General features: G+C 38.8%; 1 protein-coding gene and 1 pseudogene across 3 annotated transcripts in view; one reads left to right on the top strand and one right to left on the bottom strand.

Annotated features, from left to right (window-relative positions):
• Positions 1-21,282, top strand: part of ADGRF1 (adhesion G protein-coupled receptor F1) — a 48,947-nt gene that overhangs the window by 7,769 nt on the left and 19,896 nt on the right. For all 3 annotated transcript variants that reach the window (XR_005218074.1, XM_037844486.1, XM_037844487.1), the window contains exons 3-6: positions 2,171-2,302; positions 3,189-3,319; positions 17,744-17,801; positions 19,381-19,530. Coding sequence is in view for 2 of the 3 variants with exons in the window: in XM_037844486.1 (XP_037700414.1) it covers positions 3,242-3,319; positions 17,744-17,801; positions 19,381-19,530 (286 nt within the window). In the remaining variant the exon portion in view is untranslated. The remainder of the gene's footprint in view (positions 1-2,170; positions 2,303-3,188; positions 3,320-17,743; positions 17,802-19,380; positions 19,531-21,282) is intronic.
• Positions 14,447-15,165, bottom strand: LOC119540350 (annotated as a pseudogene).

The raw sequence follows: 21,282 nt of genomic DNA on the forward strand, positions 1-21,282 counted from the left end.
CTGAAAATTTTTTAATAATTAGAACTCTTGTGGCTTGGAAGGGAAGTGCTAAAAATACTACATGGCTTGCCTCTACTGAAGGCAAAATTAAGTGAGATTTACTATTTCCCTGACATCCATCTTGAGTCAGATAATTCAGTCATCATGAAAATGTATTTTCATTACCTTGAGGGAGGGATCCCTTCATTGACACAGTGGTGGCCAGCAACACAGGAGCATCCTTTATTTGACTCGTCGATTTGAATCAGACTTAGCATTCAATCCTGACACAACCCAATAAGAAACTATAAAAACTGGCGTTGAGATTGAAATGCTAGTATCTAACAATAACTGAGGCTTACTACCTGTCAGGTACTGTTCTGGGCACTTTATATGCAATACTCATGTAATCTTCATAAGAGCCTATGAACTAAGCATTATTATCCCTTATTTTATAGATGAATAGATTGAGGCATCGAAGGCCTAAGAAAATAGCAAAGGGCAACTAGATGGTAAATGTCAAAGCCAGGACCTGAACCTTAGGTAGTAAAACCATAGAGGCTATTTTGACCTGTGCACTTCAGGATACCATTTTCCCACCTTTGACTAGTTGTCAAATACAAGACTCCCTGTTAAATTTGAACTTCAGATGAACAGTGAATGACTCTGGGATAATGAACAAGGTCTGAATTATTGCTTGGGATGGTCTTATGCTAAAAAATTATTCTCTGTTTATCTGAAATTCAAATTCAACTGAGTGTCCTGGATTTTCATTTTTAAATCTTCCAACTTCATCCCAGAGGGAGCTGTATGCACCAAGGAAGCAAAGAAAAAAATATACTTAGTTTGAACTTTGGTCCCAAACTCCAGAGCAGGATTCCAATCACAGGACTAGGCTAGCTGCAGACTTTTTTCCATCCTTGAGACAGCCTAGAACAACAGCTCTCCAAGCCGACTGCACACCAGTATCACCCTGGGTAGCTTCAATACCCAAGGCTGGGCCCGACCTGTCCAAGACTCAGTAGGTTTAGGATGAGGTGGCGGCACCTATATTTTCTAATGAGCACCTAAATGTTTTCTTTCCTCCCTCCCCTCCTTCTCGTTCTCCTTCTTTCTCTAAAGTCCAGTTATTCTTGATTGGCCTACAGATCAATGATTGGGAATCACTGATCTGAATCCATGGCTGAAAGTTAGAATTTACCATTTCCAATAAGTACAAGAAGACAGCCCAGAATACACCCTCCAGTGAGGCGGAAGAGGGAATTAAAGAGACCAAGGGTATGAGAGAGGGTCTCTTCTTTCCTTACATGCCCAGAGCTAGTTTTGTAGAAGGCCACCCAGGCCTTCTGGAGAGAGGGGGAGGGGGAGGGGGAGAGGATGTGGGGGGTTGAAGGGGAGAGGAAGGGGAGGGGGAGGGGGAGGGAGAACACACCTGGCTTCCTCCCTTTTGGAGCAGGCCCTGGGACAAAGAGAAAGGACAGACCACACCCACATGTACCAAGACAGTTAATCGCTTTGGAAACTCCACCACTACAAACCATGTCCCAATTCAAATGAAAAAAATCTTCCCTGGAAGTGGGAAAAAAGTGGAAAAGGGGATGGAAAGAGCACAAGCTCCCTCTGCAGTATGAACTGTGCTCCATGAAGTTGTTGTGAAATCAATTTAGTGGGTCATAACTATTGGCAAATAAAAACAAAACAAAATAAAATGAATAGAAAATATCCAAGGGCATCTCTCAGAGAAAGAATTAAGTCCTGTTTCATGAAACAGTTCAGTTGGTTACAAATATATATATATTCTTGTTATAAGTTTCTCCCTATAGAACCAGGTCAGAAAAGTTTGAAAAATACCACTCTAGAGTCAAATATCTATTCACTTTTGTAAAGCAGAAAGCACAGTCCAGAGGGAACGGGACTCATAAATTTTGGTTGAAGGGAAGTGAGATCTAGAATGACCCAGAGCGCAGGCTGCTGCCTAGAGAAGCTTAAAGCAATAGATTTCAGAGGACTCCTCAGCCAGTAGAGGGACAAGACTGTTCAGCTAAGGGGAGAAGGTAAATGCAAAAGTTGTGTTTGTCACATTGCCTGTTTCCCAGTGTTTCCCTAGAAAGCCTTAGAAAGGGTTTCTGTTTAAATGTAGGACATGACTGTGGTTTCCACTACCCCATCTCGAATGCCTTTTCTCTTTTAGGTCAGAGAGTACAGTATGGGGCAGCTTTGGCAGTGATGGCCATGTTTTCATGAAGTTTTTAAAGTCCACCCAGGAAGAGAGACCCCAACTCTGCATTCTCTGTACCGCTGATTAAAGCTGCTTGTTCTGACGGTGGGTTATTGTGTTTGGGAATCATAGTTTTACATGTAGATGTAAAAGAAACTTTGAGAGGCCAGAAGGAAATATTCCTTCCTGTTCTATCAATGCGAAGCATTCTGTACCTGCACTAATATAGCAGCCACTAGTCCCATGTGGTTTGGGAGCACTTGAAATGTGACTTAATGTGATGCAAAAACAGAATTTTAAATTTTAGTTTATTTTAATTAAAATTTAAATCTAAAGGGCCACATGTGGCTAGTGGCTACTGTATTAGAACGGGTCTATCTCATCCTGGTTTTTATTTGACATTAAGTAACCTGTGTATATAAATGATTAATTTTGTGATCATGACTATATGCTGAATTTTGCACAAATTATTCTGACATAACTGTAAACTGGAGGGCAATTTATTTCTAATTACATCAACTATTAAGAAGAAAATTTACTGGATTGTTTCATTATTATTTCTATGCTTAAACATTGAAATTCTATTTTCATAGTAATGATTCTATGGGTCCTTTGTGATTTTAATGCTTTATTTTGTCTTTACTGAGATATAAGAAACCTCAGTAAAGTTTAAAAGGCACAAAGTTAATTGCAAGTAATTGCAAAGTTAAGCAAGTCATGATTTAAAAATAGCCTGTTTTTAGTCAAATTTGATCACCTAGAAGATGGCAACAGAACAATTTTCTAGGAAGCTTGCAAAGACACAAAAAATTACTACCTTCTGCAAGTAATGCGGAGTAGTGGTGTCTCAGGCTATGTGAAGTGGAAAGATGACCAAACACTCAAGACTTCTGCCAGCTCGGTTAGGCCTTACCACTGCATATATTCTTAGATTTTGGCTTCAATTACTTGCTTCTGTGCCTCAGCCTTACATGTTAAACTGCTTGTCTAGTCACAGGCTATGAACCCAGCTCTTTGTGCCCAGTCCAGGGACCAAGAGATGGAATGCTGAAGATGAAGGTTGGCGTGTTCTGGCTCATTTCTTTCTTCACTATCACCGAGGGAAGTGATGGCTTCCAGGGAGTAAGTTGGAATATGCCCCAATTTTCCTCTTTCTTCTGGCACGTTTTGAATCCTTCACTCTCTAGGCAATTGAAGCTGCATGATTTAATGGACTCGGAATAAGAAGCCTGGGGTTCTTGTGTTAACATGAGAAACATTAGCTGTGTGGCCTTGGTCAAGTCATTTCATCTCTTTGGAACACAGATGACTTAATTGCAAATGAGGACCTCAGACTAAACCATCTTAGAGATCATTTCCAGTGAAACACGTTCTCTAATCTGGCTTTTTGAAGGCATTGGCAGTAGCAGTGCTTGGGCCCTCTCTTCCCTATCTATACTCATTCCCTTGATGCTCTCATCCAAGCTTGTGGTTTTAATGTCCTCTACATGCTGATACCTCCTAAATTTGTCTCTCTATCTCAGACCTATCCCCTGAAATTCACACTTGCATATCCACTACCTATTTGGTATCTCCACTCAAAAGCTCAATAGATCCCTCAATTTAATATGTCCAGAATCAAGCTCTTGACTTTTTTCTCAGCAAACTTACTACTCCTTCCTTATCTCAGAAAGTGGCATCATCATCTTGCCAGCTGCTTAGGCAAAAAACTGGGTGTTGTACTTAATTCTTCTATTTTTCTCACATCCCATATCCAAACCATCAGCTCCCCCCCATTTTGTTGTTTTTTTAATATTAATTTTTTTAATTAAGAGAAGTTGTAGGTTTACAGAAAAAGCATGCAAAAAATATAGCATTCCCATATACTCCCCTGTCATTGACACTTTGCGTTAGTGTGGCACCTTTATTACAATTGAAGAAAGATTATTAAAATAATATTATTAACTATCATCCCTAGTTTACATTAGTTTTATTTTTTCCCCTTATACTACACCTTATATTAGTGTTGTACTATTAACTATAGGGTTCACTGTGTTATACAGTCCTATGTTTTAGCTTTTAATTTTTATTCTATTGGTACATATGACCTAAAGTTTCCCCTTTTAACCACATTCACATATATAATTCAGCGCTGCTAAATGCACACTCAGTAGTGTGCTACGATCACCACCATCTATTTCCACACCTTTACAGTCAAACTAAATGGAAATTGTGTACAAATAAAGCATCAACTTCCCATTCTCTACCCCTGTCTATCCCCTGGTAACCTATATGCTATATTCTGACTCTGTGAGTCTGCTTATTATAATAGTTTGTATCAGTGAGATCATACAATATTTGTCCTTTTGTATCTGGCTTATTTCACTCAGCATAATGTCTTCCAGGTTCATCCATGCTGTTGCATGCATCAGGATTTCATTCTTTTTTATGGTCTAATAATATTCCATTGTATGCATATACCACATCTTGTTTATCCATTCATTGGTTGATGGGCACTTGGGTTGCTTCCATCCTTTGGCAGTTGTGAACAACGTCACTATGAACATTGGTATGCAAATTATCTATTCAAGTATCTGCTTTCAGTTCTTCTGGTATATACCTAGTAGCAGGATTGCTGGGCTATGTGGTAATTCTATGCTTAGCTTCCCAAGGAACTGCCAAAGTGTCTTCCAGAGCAGTTGCATAATTTTACATTCCTACCGGCAATATCTGAGTGTTCCTATTTCTCTACATTCTCTCCAATACCTGTAGTTTTCTGTTTTTTAAATAGTAGCCATTCAAGTGGGTATGAAATGATATCATTGTGGTTTTGATTTGCATTTCCCTAACAGCTATCTTTTGAGCATCTTCTCATGTGCTTTTTAGCCATTTGTATAGCTTCTTTAGAGAAATGTCTTTTCACATCTTTTGCCCATTTTTTAATTGAGTTGTTTTTCTTTTTATTGTTGAGTTGAAGGGTTCTTTATATAATCTGGATATTAAACCCTTATCAGATATGTGGTTCCCAAATATTTTCTCCCATTGAATAGGTTTTCAGTTCACTTTCTTGACAAAGTCCTTTGATGCATAAAAGTTTTTAATTTTGAGGAGGCCCCATTTATCTATTTTTTCTTTCATTGCTTGTGCTTTGGGTGGAAAGACTAAGAACCTTTGCTCTACAAAAGATTCTGAAGATGCTTCCCTACATTTTCTTCTAGGGGTTTTATAGTCCTTGTTCTTATATTTAGTTCTTTGATCCATTTTCAGTTAATTTTTTATATGGTATGAGATGGGGTCCTCCTTCATTCTTTTGCATATATGTATCCAATTCTCCTAGTACCATTTGCTGAAGAGATCATTCTTTCTCAATTGAGTGGACTTGGCAGCCTTGCCAAACATCAACTGACCATAGATGTGAGGGTCTATTTCTGAACTCTGAATTCTATTCCATTGGTAAATAGATCTATCATTGTGCCAGTACAAAACTGTTTTGACCACTGTAGCTTTGTAAAATGCTTTAATGTCAGAAAGCAGGAGTCCTTGGCTTCCTTTTCCTTTTTCAAGATGTTTTTGGTTATTCAGGGCTCCTTACCCCTCCAAATATATTTGACAAATGACTTTTCCATTTCTGCAAAGTATATGTTCTGGTTTGCTAATGCTGCCATTTTGCAAAATACCAGAAATGGATTGGCTTTTATAAAGGAAGTTTATTTGGCTACACATTTACAGTGTGAAGGCAATAAAAATGTCCAAATTAAGGCATCAACATGAGTATACCTTCACCAAAGGAAGGCCAGTGGCATTGGAAAATCTCTATTAGCTGGGAATTCATGTGGCTGGTATCTGCTGGTCCTGGGTTGTGTACTAGCTCCTCTCTCATCTCCATTCTTCAAAATGTTGCTCTTGGGGTGTTTCATCCTCTCTTAGCTTTTGTGGAGCAAAGTGTCAGCAAAAGTCTGCTTTCAATGGCCATCTCCAAAATGTCTTTCTTGGCTACAGCACTGAGATCCTTCTGTGTGAGCTCTTATAGGGCTCCAGTGATTTAATTAAGACCCACGCTGAATGGGCAGAGCCATGCCTCCATGGAAATAATCCAGTCAGAGTTATTACTTACAGTTGGGTGGGTCACATCTCCATGGAAACGACCCAATCCAAAGGTTCCAACCTAATCAAGACTAAATACATCTGCCCCCACAAAATTGCATCACAGAACATAGCATTTTGGGGGACATAATACATCCAAATTGGCACAGTATGTCATTGGAATATTGATTGCGGTTGCACTGAATCTGTAAATCATTTTGGGTAGAATTGACTTCTTAATAATATTTGATAATATTTTTAGTCTTCCAATTCATGTACATGGAATGTCCTTCCATTTATTTAGGTCTTCTTTGATTTCTTTTAGAAATGTTTTGTGGTTTTCTGTGTACAGGTCCTTTACATCCTTGGTTAAATTTTTTCCGAGATACTTGATTCTTTCAGTTGCTATCAAATATGGAATTTGTTTTCTTGATTTCTTCTTCAGATTGCTCATTACTAGTGAATGAAAAAACAACTGATTTTTGCATGTTGATCTTGTACCCCACCACTTTGCTAAATTTATTAGCTCTAGTAGCTTTGTGGTTGATATTTTGGGACTTTCTATATATAGGATCATGGCATCTGCAAATAGTGGAAGTTTTACTTCTACCTTTCCCATTTGGATGCCTTTTATTTCTTTTTCTTACTGAACTGCTCTGGCTTGAACTTCCAGAACAATGTTGAATAACAGTGGTGACAGTGGGCATCCTTGTCTTGTTCCAGTTCTTATAGGAAAAGCTTTCAGTCTTTCACCATTGAGTATGATGTTAGCTGTGGGTTTTTCATACATGCCCTTTATTATATTGAGGAAGGTCCTTTCTATTCCTATTTTTCGAATTGTTTTTATCAAGAAAGGATGCTGGATTTTGTTAAATGCCTTTTCTGTGTCAGTTAAAATGTGGTGTATTACATAAATTGATTTTCTTATGTTGAAGCTTCCTTGCATACTTAGGATAAAACCCACTTGATCATGGCATATAATTCTTTTAATGTGCTGTTGGGTTCAGTTTGCAAGTATTTTGTTGAAGATTTTTGCATATATATTCATAAGAGCAATTTTCTTTTCTGGTATAATCTTTATCTGGCCTTGGTTTTAGGGTGATGATTGCCTCATAGAATGAATTAGATAGTGTTCCCTCCTCCTCAAATTTTTTTGGAAGAATTTGAGCAGGATTGGTATTAATTCTTCATGGAATGATTGGTTTAATTCACCTGCAAAGCCATGTGGTCCTGGGCTTTTCTTTTTTGGGAAGTTTGTTGGTTTTTTAAAATTTTTTATGCAATCTTATTGAGATACAGTCACATACCATACAATCATTGCTCATAGTGTCACCATACAGTTGTGCATTCACTACCACAATCAATTTTTGAACATTTTCATTACTCCAAAAAATAAAAATAAAAAAAAAATAAGAATAGTAAAAAAACACCCACAACATCTCAGTCCCTTCTTCCCTCTCCCCCTGCCCCATTATTCATTTTATTTTTGTCCCCATTTTTATACTCATCTGTCCATATACTGGATAAAGGGAGTGTGAGCCACAAGGTTTTCACAATCACATGGTCACACCATATAAGCTACATAGTTATATGATCATCTTCAAGAATCAAGGATACTGGATTGCAGTTCAACAGTTTCAGATATTTCTTTCTAGCTAGTCTAATACACTAAAAACTACAGAGGGATATCTATATAATGCATAAGAATAACTTCCAGAATGACCTCTAAACTCCATTTGAAATCTCTCAGCCACTGAAACTTTATTTTGTTTCATTTCTCTTTCCCCTCTTGGTCCAGAAGGCTTTCTCAATCCCATGATGCTTGGTCCAGGCTCATCCTTGAAAGTCATGTCCCACATTGCCAGGGAGATATACAACCCTGGGAGTCATTCCAATGTATGGGGGAAGGCAATGAGTTCACCTGTCATGTGGGCTTAGAGAGACAGCCACATCTGAGCAACAAAGAGGTTCTCTGGGGGTGACTCTTAGGCACAATTATAAGTAGGCTTAGCTTCTCCTTTGCAGTAACAAGCTTCATAAGGGCAAGCCTCAAGATCGAGGGCTTGGCCTACTAAACTGATAATCCTGTTGGGAGGTTTTTCATGACTGGTTCAATCTCTTTACTTGTAATTGGTCTGTTGAGGTTCTATTTCTTCTAATATCGGTATAGGTTGTTTGTGTGTTTCTAGGAATTTGTCCATTTCATGTAAGTTTTCTAATTTATTGGCATACAGTTGTTCCTAGTATCCTCTTATGATCCTTTCTATTCAGTAGTAAAGTCCCTCTCCTTTCTGATTTTATCTGTGTCTTGTTTCTTTTTTCTTTGACAGTCTAGCTAAAGGTTTTTCCAATTTTATTGATGTTTTCAAAGTACCAATTTTGTGTTTTTAATTCTCCCTATATTTTTTATTCTCAATTTCATTTATTTCTGCTCTAATCTTTGTTATTTCTTTCCTTCTGCTTGCTTTAGGATTAGTTTGATGTTCTTTTTCTAGTTCCTCCAGTTGTGCAGTTAGGTCTTTGATTTTAACTCTTTCTTCTTTTTTAATATAAGTGTTTAGGGGTATAGATTTCCCTCTCAGCACTGCCTTCACTGCATCTCATAAGTTTTGATATGTTGTCTTTTCATTTTCATTCATCTAAAGATATTTAGTGATTTCCCTTGTAATTTATTCTTTGCCCCACTGATTGTTTAATAGTTTGTTATTTAATTCCATGTGTTTATGGATTTTCCAATTCTCTGCCTATTATTGATTTCCAGCTTCATTCCGTTATGGTCAGAGAAGATACATTGTATGTTTTCAATCTTTTAAAATTTATTGAGACTTTTGTGACTCAACATCTGGTCTATCCTGGAGAATGATCCACGTGCACTTGAGAAGAATGTATATCCTGCTGTTTAGGATGAAATGTTCTGTGTATGTCTTTTAGGCCTAGTTCATTGATTGTATTATTCAAGTTCTCTATTTCCTTATTGATCTTCTATCCAGATATTCTATTTATTGATGGAATGGTGTATTGACGTCTCCAACTACTATTGTAGAGGTGTCTGTTTCTCCCTTCAATTTTGCTACTGTTTGTCTCATGTATTTTGGGGCACTGTGGTTAGGTGCATAAATATTTATGATTGTTATTTCTTCTTCATGGATTGCCCCTGTTATTCATATATAGTGTCCTTCTTTGTCTCTCATAACAGCTTTTGACTTAAAGTCTAAAGCTGTTATAAGAGACAAATATACTATATTAGTATAGCTATCCCAGCTCTTTTTTGGTTACTATTTGCATGGAATATCTTTTTTAAACTGTTCACTTTCAACCTATTTCTGTTTTTGGGTTCATGGTGAGTCTATTGTAAACAGTATATAGTTGGTCAATGCTTTTTATTTTTTTTATATAAGGACATCTCCATTTCTTCCACAAAGGAAGAGGAAGAGTCAAAGAAGGTAGAGAGACAAAAGAAAAAGAAAACAGAAAGATAAAAAAAGTGGCAGTTAAAAAGTAACAAAAGGAAATACAGAATTAATCTAAAGTACAATAAAAGAGGCAGACAACATCACCAAAGCCAAAGGTCCCATACCCCTCCCTTATGTCCCTCTCTTATAGGCATTTAGCTTTGGTATATTCCCTTTGTTACATTAAAGAAAGCATTATACAATGTTTCTGTTAACTACAGTCTCTAGTTTGCATTGAATGTATTTTTTCCTCAGTCCCACCCCATTTTTAGCACCTTGCAAGGTTGACATTCATTTGTTCTCCCTCATGTAAAAGCACATTTGTACATTTTATCACAATCATTGAGCACCTAGGTTTCACTGAGTTATACAGTCCCAGTGTTTATCTTTTCTCTTTCCTTCTGGTGTCCCACATGCTCCTAACCTTCCTCTTTCACCCATACTCACAGTCATCTTTGTTCAGTGTACTTACATTGTTGTGCTACCATCACCCAAAATTGTGTTCCAAACCTCTCACTCTTGTTTTTTCCTATCTGGCTGTAGTGCTCCCTTTAGTATTACCTGTAGAGCAGGTATCTTGTTCACAAAATCTCTCATTGTCTGTTTGTCAGAGAATATTTTAAACAGTTTCACTGAATATAGGATTCTTGGTTGCCAGTTTTTCTCTTTCAGTATCTTAAATATGTAACACCACTTCCTTCTTGTCTCCATGGTTTCCACTGAGAAATGTGCACATAGTCTTATCAAGCTTCCTTTGTATGTGATGGATCGCTTTTCTCTTGCTGCTTTCAAGATTCTCTTTTTGTCTTTGACAATTGATAAGCTGATTATTAAGTGTCTTGGCATAGGTCTGTTCAGATTTATTCTGTTTGGGGTACACTGTGCTTCTTGGATCTGTAATTTTATGTCTTTCATAAGGGATGGGAAATTTTCATTGATTATTTCCTTTATTATTGCTTCTGCCCCTTTTTCCTTCTCCTCCTGAGATAACCATGACACATACATTCATGCGCTTCATATTGTCATTCAATTCCCTGAGAAGTTGCTCACATTTTTCCATTCTTTTCCTATCTTTTCTTTTGTGTGTAGGATATCAGGTGTCTTGTTCTCCAGTTCCTGAGTGTTTTCTTCTGACTCTTGAACTCTGCTGTTGTATGTCTCCATTGTGTTTTTCATCTCTTGTGTTTTGCCTTTCATTTCCACAGATTCTGCTGGTAGTTTTTTCAAACTTTTGATTTCTACCTTATGTTTACCTAGTGTTTTCTTTATATCCTTCATGTCTTTTGCTATATCCTCCCTGAACTCATTGATTTGGTTTTTGATTTGATTTAGCATATTTCCTTGAAAATCTTTAATTGACTGTTTCATTAAAATGAAACAATATCTCAACTGTATCTTGATTGAGGTGTAAATTTGTTCCTTTGACTGGGTCATATCTTTGTTTTTCCTGGTGTAATTTGTAGTCCTCTGTTGTCTAGGCATCTGGCTTCCCCAGTTACCCCAATCAGATTTTCCCAGACCAGAACTGGTTCAGGTCTCAGAATGGGGTTATATTCAGTTTCAAATCTCCCTGAGGGTGTGTCTTAGAAGTTGACTTTCCTGTGAGGTCTCTAGCTGCTGTGCTTTTCCTAACCTGCACAACAGGTGGCGCCTGTCAGCCTGTTGCTCCCAACTGGTGTAAGGAAGTGTGGCCCCTTTAATTCTTAACTTAGTTTATTTCTGTTTGATGTTTTCTCCCAGGCCCTGTGGTCTGAGTTCTGAGGGGAAGGCAGGCCCTTGAGCTGGGCCCCACCTCCTTCCTCTTAGGGAAGATACACCCTCTAGGAAGCTATCTTCTGCATTTCAATAGTTTCTTTGTCTCTCTGACTCTGTCAGCTCCACCCCTGTCTGGGTCAGAGCTCTGTGAACTGAAAATGGCTGAGGATCCACTGAGTCATTCAAGTTGAGAGAGAGAAAAAGGGAAAGAAAGCCCCCTCCCCAGCCAGTTCACAGCCTCCCAATTTCGCCTGTTGGTCAGGTAGAGCACCTGGTCTTCTGGGCTCCTCCTCCCAGGGCACATGTGTTTCCTGGCTCTCTAAGGTCAGTCTCTAAGAGTCTCTGAATTTTTTTTTCTTTTTTAATTAATTTTTTCGTCTTTGTCAGCTCCACCTCCTCTCCACTGGGAGCAACCTCAAAGTAGTTTGCTGTTCATAACTTGTGTTCAGCAGTCCACATTTGTTAATTAAAACCCCAGTTGGAGCTAAACTGAGCTATATTTGTTTCCTCTGGGAATGCTGGTTTCTCCCACAGCAAGGTCCTGCAGCTTAGCCTGCCATGGGGGGAGAGGGGTCCCGGTGAGTTTCCACAGTTTTTACTTACAAATTTTATGCTGCAGTCTCAGCTTTTCCACTCAATTCAGGTTGGTGTATGATGTGTGAACAGTCACGGTTGTGGCCCAGCAGTTGTTCTAGATTATTTACTAGTTGTCGCTAGTTGTTTATTAGTTGTTTCAGAGGACTAAATAAATTCTACACCTCTCTATGCCACCATTGCAGCTCCTTGGTCAATGCTTTTTTATCCATTCTGCCAATATGTGTCTTCTGATTGGGGAGTTCAATCCATCAACATACAGTGTGATTACTGTAAAGGCAGTACCCCAGCCATTTTGTCCTTTGGTTTTTATATGTCATGTTGTCTTTTCTTTCTTTTTTTTTTTTTTTTTGACTCTCTTTTCCTTTATTGCAATCTCCTTTTCCATATAGTTGATCTTTTGTGTTGTATCTGATTGATCCCTTTCTCATATCCTTTTCTGTATATTTTTAAAATACTTCCTTTGTGGTTATCCTGGAGTTTTTATTATACAACCTACTTCTATAACTCACTAAGTTGAAAAGATACCAACTTAGCTTTAATAGCATACATGTTCTCTGCTCCCATATCCTTCTGTTTCTCCTCTCATGTTGTTTTTGTCCAACTTTACCACTTCATATTTTTCATGTCCATTATCAGGAAATATGCCTTTTGCTTGTTCAGTTGTATTCTGACTCTTATAGGAATTAAAAATTAGAGTTGTACTTTGAGGATACAGTACTATTGGGTCTTGCATTTACTCCTTTAGTTACACTTACTGATAATCTTCATTTCTTCACACTGCTCCAAGCCACTGTCTCCTATCTTTTCTTTTCAACCTGTAGAACTTCCTTTTGTAATTCTTGTAGGGCAGATCTCTTATTGACAAACTCTCTCAGTTTCTGTTTACCTGTGAATATTTTAACTCTCCCTCATTTTTTTTTTTTTTTTGGATAATTATTTTTGTTTGACATACAGATTTCAATCTCACATGTATTTGCATAAAATTATTTTTTTTCTACTGAGTAACTGTTCAGAATTACATGTTAGTTCAGTTGATTCTCTTTTCATTTTCTATTGACAATCTAAGCTTCACACTGTCCTTTCAAAACCAAAGTTGTTAGCACCAAGAAGAAAACAGCTAGTGGTCCCTTTCCTTACAGCAACATCGGGATTGTGTGTACATAAAACATGTTAGGCAGGTTCATGTTTAGATCATTATTTCTTTGGCAGCATTTGGTTTATTAAATATATATAATGAAAAGTGTCCCTTTATAAAAGAAACTTGAATATATCAGTGGGCCAGGTTGTTTAACCTGGCTGTGTCAGTAACCAGGTGCACTATCTACCTTACAACTGAAAAGTGCCATAATTTACAATTTGAGTGTGGGAGGCACCACAGATACATCAGTCCAACCCCTTCCCTTTTATTTTGCAGATGAGGGGTTCAGGGAACATTGGTGAATGGCAGGACTTAGATAAAAACACAGGCTCTCGGCACTAGGCTCTTTATCATACTATGTTCTTTTACCCCATAGACCATCAAACTGTATTTGAAAAAAATTGTACTCTATGAGCCAAATTTTTTTTCAGTCCGAAGTACCAGAAAAAAAGGAATTTTTATGCTTAAGTTTCTTCTGCACAACTTTTTCAGTCTAGGTATTAATTAAATGGGGACAACTTTGATCTGTCATTCCACTAAATGGCATTTACTGCAAGTTGAATTTGGTGATCAATATGTGAATGGGATGGGCTTCAAGAATTATTTATCTTTCATGCCATTTTTCTCTCTTCACCTATAACTTACATAATTACCTGTTCTCAAATGTAATACTTAGGTCAATGACTTGATTTATTTTTTAAAAGACAACACCAGATACCATAATAGGCCAGAGTGAAATAGGGTAGTTTTAGCATCCCAATCAGGAAGGATTTTTTTTTTTTTTACAGTAAAGGTGATATGAATTATATGGAGAAATATAATATTAAAAAACATTCAGAAGTAGCCCTTGTTGTTAAAAGTTTTTAAGGACAGCCAGCAGGGGCAAGTGATGTGCTAGACTCCAAGGAGTTTTATGAGCTTCAAAATTAAAAACAATTTTCTAAGATAGAAGGAATGATTAATAATACAATAAAGAATAATCAGTACTGAATTTTATAATGGAATGATTCATGTGGCTTTCCAACCCAAAACAACAGAGCATATTTACTTTCCTAACAAATAATGATTTTGCCTTCCACTGTAAAATTCAAATCTGTCATTTAGAATGTTGCCTGAATTATCTGAACTAGTGGGCTTCCTCTGAAGTGTAGATTCTGGTAAACCCACATGAACTGTTCTTACTGAGCAACAAATCATTGGCAATGAGGTAGGATAGAAGCACACATATGGATGCCAGTTGATAGGTTAGTCTTTGATGGCCATGGTGCAGAGGAGCAGCTGCTCAGTTTCCACAGTCACTACTCCAGATCCTTTGTAGGTATTGGAAGTACTGACCAGCACTCCAAAATCAAGCATATAGTTGGTGAGGTTCCACATGGTAACCTGATTGTGAGGCTGTCTAACAGGTATGAGGCCACACCAGTCATTTTCCATTCCAGTGTTTACATGCAACTTGTGCTTTCCTGATTGCAGCAGGTAGATGAGAGACTTCTCTTAAATTATTATAATTGGCAAAGGAATGACATCAGTCATTTGAAAGAGGGAGCTCACAGAAGCCATAATCTGGTCAAAAAATCCACCAAGTCCTCCCAGTGTCAGAACTGTATCAACCTGTAGGGCTTTTTCTTCTGTCTTCCTTTGGAGCACTTGGAGGTACTTGGTAAAGTCATTATGGTCTTGATTGAGAATTGAAATCAGCTCATGACCCTTAATACTGTAGTACTGTCTAACTTCAGACCTAATAGAATCAAAATCTCCATTGATGAATTCAGGCAAAGAGCTTTCCCACTCTCCTTAGGTGATATCATATAAGCAGTTGGCACCTCTATCAGCACAGGCTTTTAAAAGAGCTGTGTTCCAAAGATGACCAAAACAGTCGTCCCAAGGCTGGTTCAGAATCAGAAAGCAATACTTAAAATTCCAGTGGAAAGCAGGGGTTCCAAGAGGGTAAAGACATGCTCCATATTGGAATACTGGCCTACAATGGTGGGTGGAGCCACTCACAAACGGAGCACACGCTGCGGCAGCAAAGGCGCTCCATGACTCGGCACTCAACTCAGCGATCGAAGACTCTGTGCTCGACTAAGGAGCCTCTGAAGGACTCTTCCTCATTTTTAAGGGCATTTTTTCAGGATCCCTTGTATGTGACATCACTTTTCTCTTGCTGCTTTCAGAATTCTCTTTGGTGTTTCACATACTGATCCCCATGTGTCTCAGAAAAGGCCTATTATGATTTATTCTGTTTGGAGTGTGGTGCACTTCTTGGGCATGTATATTTATGTCTTTTTATAAGTGTTGGGGAATTTGCAGCCATTATTTATTCAAATATTCTTTCTGCCCCTTTTACCTTCTCTTTTCTTTGTGGGACACCTATGATGCTTATGTTTGTGTGCTTTGTGCTGTCATTGAAATCCCTGAACACTGCTCAATTTTTTTCTGCTCTTTCCTCTATCTGTTCTTCTGACTGATTTCAATTTTCCTACCGTCTAGTTTGCTGATTCTTTCTTCTGCCTGTTTGATTCTGCTGTTGTTTGCCTCTAGTGCATTTTTAATCTCTACTATTGTGCCTTTCATTCCCATAATTTCTGTTAATTTTTTTGTATTTTCAAATTCTTCTTTATGTTTATATATTGTCTACTTATTATCCTTTAGCTCTTTATCCATATTTTCCTTCCTCTCCTTGAATTGATTCAGGAGATTTGTTTGAACCTCTTTGATTACTTGTTCCAAATTTTGTGTCTCCTCTGAAGTTTAATTTGTTCCCTTGAGTGGACTATATATTCTTTAATTTGTTCCCTTGAGTGAACTATATAGTCCTGTTTCTTTGTATGACTTGTAAATTTTTATTGAAGTCTAGGTATCTAATTACCTTGGTGAATTAACTCTGAAAGTCAGTTTCTCCCTCTTTTCTAGGGTTTTATTGTTGATTACCTTTGTGTTAAGATTCTTCTTTGAAGCTTCGTCCAATTTATTCTAGACCTTAGAATAGCCTGTGTGTAACTGAACAGATTTTTTCAGTTTCTCTTCATCTGATTCTTGCCCTGGATATGTGGTACAATTTTTAAGGTTGTGGTTTTTGTGCAATTGTTTCACCTTCAGGAGAAAGCTTCCTTTCCTCTGTTCCTTCTCTGAGAATCTTTATCTGTTCTGTTTGTGTGCAGAATTTTCTCCCCAGCTCCTATGATTTGTTTATATCCTCTCTATTCAATACCCCATTTTCCTTACATTTTTCATTTCTGGGACCCTCCTCTTAATAGTAGTTCAGTTTAACTTCCTCTCTCTCTCTCTCTCTCTCTCTCTCTCTCTCTCTCTCTCTCTCTCTCTTTTTCTCTCTATGAGGCTTTTCTGCCTCTGGTTTCTTCTCTATTAGGTTATCCCGCCCCAGGGAGCCAGATGGGGTCAATCCAGAGAGGTGGATCACTCCAGAAAAATCTGTTTTGCATTTAGGTGTACAGCCAACAGAAACTGGGTCGAGTGAGTGTACCACTTGTAGCCATGTTCTCCCTGCTGGGGTCCCTTTTAAATGCAGCACTCCTCAGTGGTCTGTGTTCTGCCCTGGGTCTCTGGGGACTTGGGTCCCTGTGCCCAGATATGCATAGGGCTCTAACTCACTGCTGTGAGTGGGTCTATGGCCTTTGTCTGTGGTGGGAGCAACCTGGGTCACTGTTTCTGAGCAACTCCCAAGCTGTGTGGGACCAAGTAAGGGAGAGGGAAATGGACTGGTAGGTCAGGGACAGAAATTTCCTATCTGATATTTTTCTTTCTCTTTGATTCAGCATTTGTGGACTCCTTCTCCAGTCTCTTCTCTCCTCCAGAGTTCTAAGCAAGTGGAATTTGTCCTTATATTCACTGCATCTCTGTGAAGGTTTTTTTCAAGAGATGTCTTACATCACCATGTTGATAACGTCACTCCAGCTTTTTTTTTTTTTTTTTAAATCTTCATTATATATCCAGCATTCAACCACTTCCCACTACCTCCATGGCTACTATCTTGGTCCACATCATCATCTCTCACCTGTATTTATTCAGTAATCTCTGAAATGTTCCCATTACTTCCAGGCTTGTCTGTTCTCAACTGGCTGCAGGTTTACCTTATGAAAATTAAAATATAGTCTGTCTTTCCTCCATTCAAAAGTGTTCAGTGGGTTCCCACCTGACTCAAGTAAACGTTAAGCCCTTACTGTGGTCTATAAAGACCCATACAATCTGTCTCCTCAGAGACACTCTCTGCCCTCACCTCCTGCTCCTCTTCCTGCACCCACTCCTCTCAGCTACACTGATCTCCTTGCTCTGTCTCCACATGTCAGGCATATTCATACCCCTGGGCCTTTGCACATGCTATTCCCTCTGCCTGGAAAGCTATTCCTCCAGGGATCCTCACTTCCCCATTTCCTTCAGGTTTTGGCTCAAAGTTGCCTCAGTGAATTGCCAATCCCTGGCTTGGATTTTAGATCCATGATTTCAATTAGTTTGGAAATCCAGCATGCCGTATGAAGTACAACACTCCAAAGCCTCACCATAACTTTTTTTTCTTTTTAACAGAGAAATGATGGCATCAAAACAAAAGGAGGACTCATCGTGAATAGGAAAAAGCAAACAGGTGAGACTCCAATGGATAGCATGGGGCAATAGATGCTGATGCCAAGAGAACTGGGTTCAAATGCAGCGGTGCTTCTGACTGGTTTTATGATCTTTGGCACATTATTAAAATCCAAATATCTGTAAAGTTATAATAATAGTAATTTCTACTAATGAAGCATTTGTGAGGATAAAATAACATAGTCTAGGCATAGTATCTTGCACAATAACTCACAAGTAGCTGCTCAATACACTTCCTTCCCTTGATCTTAACAATAAAATTAATGGGAATGGCCCTCAGTCTAGGAATGAGTTATATTCTGAAATTTAATTTGCAGATATAATTTAATTTCAAGCATCAAATGCATTTCCTTATGGAAATAGTGGTGTAAATGGTTGGTCATTAGTTTTCTGGATCAGTCCACAAATGTCTTTTTACCATTCAATGAATCTGCCATTCAACATGTGCTAATAGTATCCTAGAACCTACCACTATGCATGACTACAGTTCTTTGGGAAAATGAAATCAAAACTTTGACATAGAAGGCCATGAACACATCTTTCCTGACAGAAAAAAACAACAATAAAAATACAGCAAGTATTTATTGAACTGTTACTATGTGCCAGGCACTACTTTAAGTGCATTAGATGAGTTAAGTCCTCACTCTGACACTTTGATTTAGGTACCCTGATCATCTTTATAGATGGTGAAACTTAGATGCGGAGCTAGGGGCAGAGGCCAGGATTGAAACCTAGTGAGTCTGGCTCCAGTGCCTTTAACCAGGGGTCACTCTTTCCCCCCATTCTCCACCTCTCACCTGTTTGGGCAGTAGGAGTGGGAATCCCCACAATTGCCCACCACTTGGGGTGACTCCCAAGGCCTGGGCCCAAGGTTCTAACCTATAAGGAGATAGAAGACTAAGGGATGGGGCTGAAGCTCTTGTGGTATGAGATGGTGGGTGCTATGGCAAACAGGTGCCTCTTTTACTATGACTTCTCCCTAGGAAAAAGAAAGGTGCTCAGAAATGATAATAGTGGAGGTGAGGGCACATAAAGGGCTGAGTATGGTTTTGTTTTGTTTTGTTTTACATTTCATAGGAATACTCAATCTCAGCTAAGATTATCAAACTTTTTTATGGGAGAAGGAAGGGCTCTTTAGAGAGGGGAGTGTGAGTTTGGGGATTTCATATTGGAGATAATTCAAGGAGAACAGAGCCTGGGGTAAGGGGAAGGAAGAGTGACCAGGATTTTCTTACCTCTTCTCTTTTCAGTTTTGATACCTGAAACTTGACCCTGAACATGCCCCGAGGAGGTGTGTAAAATCAAGAGAGCAATGCTGAGGGTGGACAGAGAGCACAGGGCACAGCCGGCTTGGCAGGAATGAGAGGACAGACCTATAGGAGGCACATGTGGGAATCGTCTGCAAGTCCTTGCTATGGGTATTTAGTTTTAGTCACTGTCTGCATGACTAGAGCTCAATAACAAGCAGCTTAGACTCCATAACCTCCTGGCTTGATCGGCTGATTGCTTCACAGTCACTTCATCAGCAAGATTTCCCTCTAAAATCTAAAAAAGGGGCTGTTGACTATCTATCTCTTTAGGCCCGTTCCAGGAATATGAGCTGCTTCTTCGGGTGTCCTATAGAGATTCCAGTGAGAAAAAGAATTTGAAGAATTTTCTAAATCTCTTGAAGCCTCCATCATTATGGCTACATGGGCCAATGAAGATTCTCAGAACAAAGGCTACCACATGTAAGTCAACTCTGATGACTGGGAGTGTAAATGGGGAAGGTGAGTGCATCAGGCAGGATAGGTTAGGTTGTGCTGTGGAAACAAACATCCGCACACTCTCTAAGCTTAAAAGAATATAAGTTTATCTCTTCTTCATGTTCCTTGTTCATTGTAGGTTGGTTGTTCATGATAGTCATTGGGGACACAAGCGGATTATTCTGTCACTAGCTCTAAAGTACACATTGCTGAGTGTTGTGGTTTGCTAAAGCTGCTGGAATGCAATATACCAGAAATTGATTGGCTTTTACAATGGGTATTTATTAACTTACAATTTACAGTTCTAAGGCCATGAAAATGTCCAAATTAAGACATCAACAGGATGATACCTTGGACTCCAAAGACAGGCTCCTGGCATCCAGGACATCTCTGTCACATGGAAAAGCACATAGTTTGTGTCTGCTGGTCCTTTGCTGCCAGGTTTCATTGCTTTCAGCTTCTGATTCCAGTGGCTTCCTCACTGTGTCCTGTGGGTCCTCTCTTAGGTTCTCCAAGGCTTTTCCCCTTAAGCGCTCCCTGCTTTTTCTGTCTTTTTCCTCTCATACAGGACTCCAGCAAAAGGATTAAGACCCACCTTGAATGTAGTGGGTCACATTTCAATAGAAATAACCTAACCTAAAGGTCCCACCCACAACAGGTCTGCACCCACAGGAATGGATTAAAAGAATGTGGCCTTTTCTGGGGTACATAACAGCTTCAAACCAGCACACTGAGCTAAAGGGAAATGGAACACTGGAGGGTTCACAGATGCAATTGAATTCTCTAACTCAGAAGCATCACACTGATTCCACTTGAAACTTGTAGGCCAGAATGGGTTCCATGGCCCCACCCAACCCCAAGTGGCCAGGATGTACGATCCTACCATGTACCTGGAAGACAGCAGGAAATATTTAGCAAATAGCACTGATGAACACAACAGTGGGATTCAGAGAAGTCAAATTATTTGAAAGCAGTGGTTCTCCAAGTATGTGCCCAAACCAGCAGCATCATTAACATTTAGCAACTTAACAGAAATGCAAATTCTTGTCCCCACCCCAGACTTCCTGAATCAGAAACTCCGGGAGTGGAAACCTCCAGATTATTGTGGTGCATGCTAAAGTTTGAGAAATACTATTCTAAAGGTTTTATAGATGGTAAATTGTAAAATCAGGATTAGAATCCAGTTTTCTCCTGGATCTGTAGTTCGTTTTCATTCTGCTGTATCTGTAGCCTTCAAACTTTGGTATGCAATCATGCATTCAAATTATCTGGAGGGCTTGTTAAAACACACGTTGTTGGGCTACACTCCCGGAATTACAATTCCGTAGTTCCGGTATAGAGCCAGCAATTTTCATTTCTAACTAGTTCCCACATAAAGCTGATATTTATGGTCTGGGCGCTATACTTTGGGACTACTGTGCTATATCATGCTGCTTCTCACTTGTGTTTTCTTCTTTGACCTCCAATGAGCAAAACCTTACTAATGTGCTTCTGCAGGAGAGTTGGAAAGACCCTACAAGTATGTAATCTCTCTCTTAATCAGCATTTCAGGGCCAACATCAAGCCCATACCATTCATTCATTTATCCATTCAACATGTATTTATTGGGCCTATTTTATGCCAAGAACTGGAGATAGAGCAGTGATCAAAACAAAATCTCTTTCCTCATGAGCTTATAATCAAGTGGAAGGAGGCAAGCAATAAAAAAATAAGCAGATACATAGTATGTTACATTGT

This window comes from Choloepus didactylus, chromosome 7, assembly GCF_015220235.1.
Source record: "Choloepus didactylus isolate mChoDid1 chromosome 7, mChoDid1.pri, whole genome shotgun sequence".
In the NCBI taxonomy this organism is placed as follows: domain Eukaryota; kingdom Metazoa; phylum Chordata; class Mammalia; order Pilosa; family Megalonychidae; genus Choloepus; species Choloepus didactylus.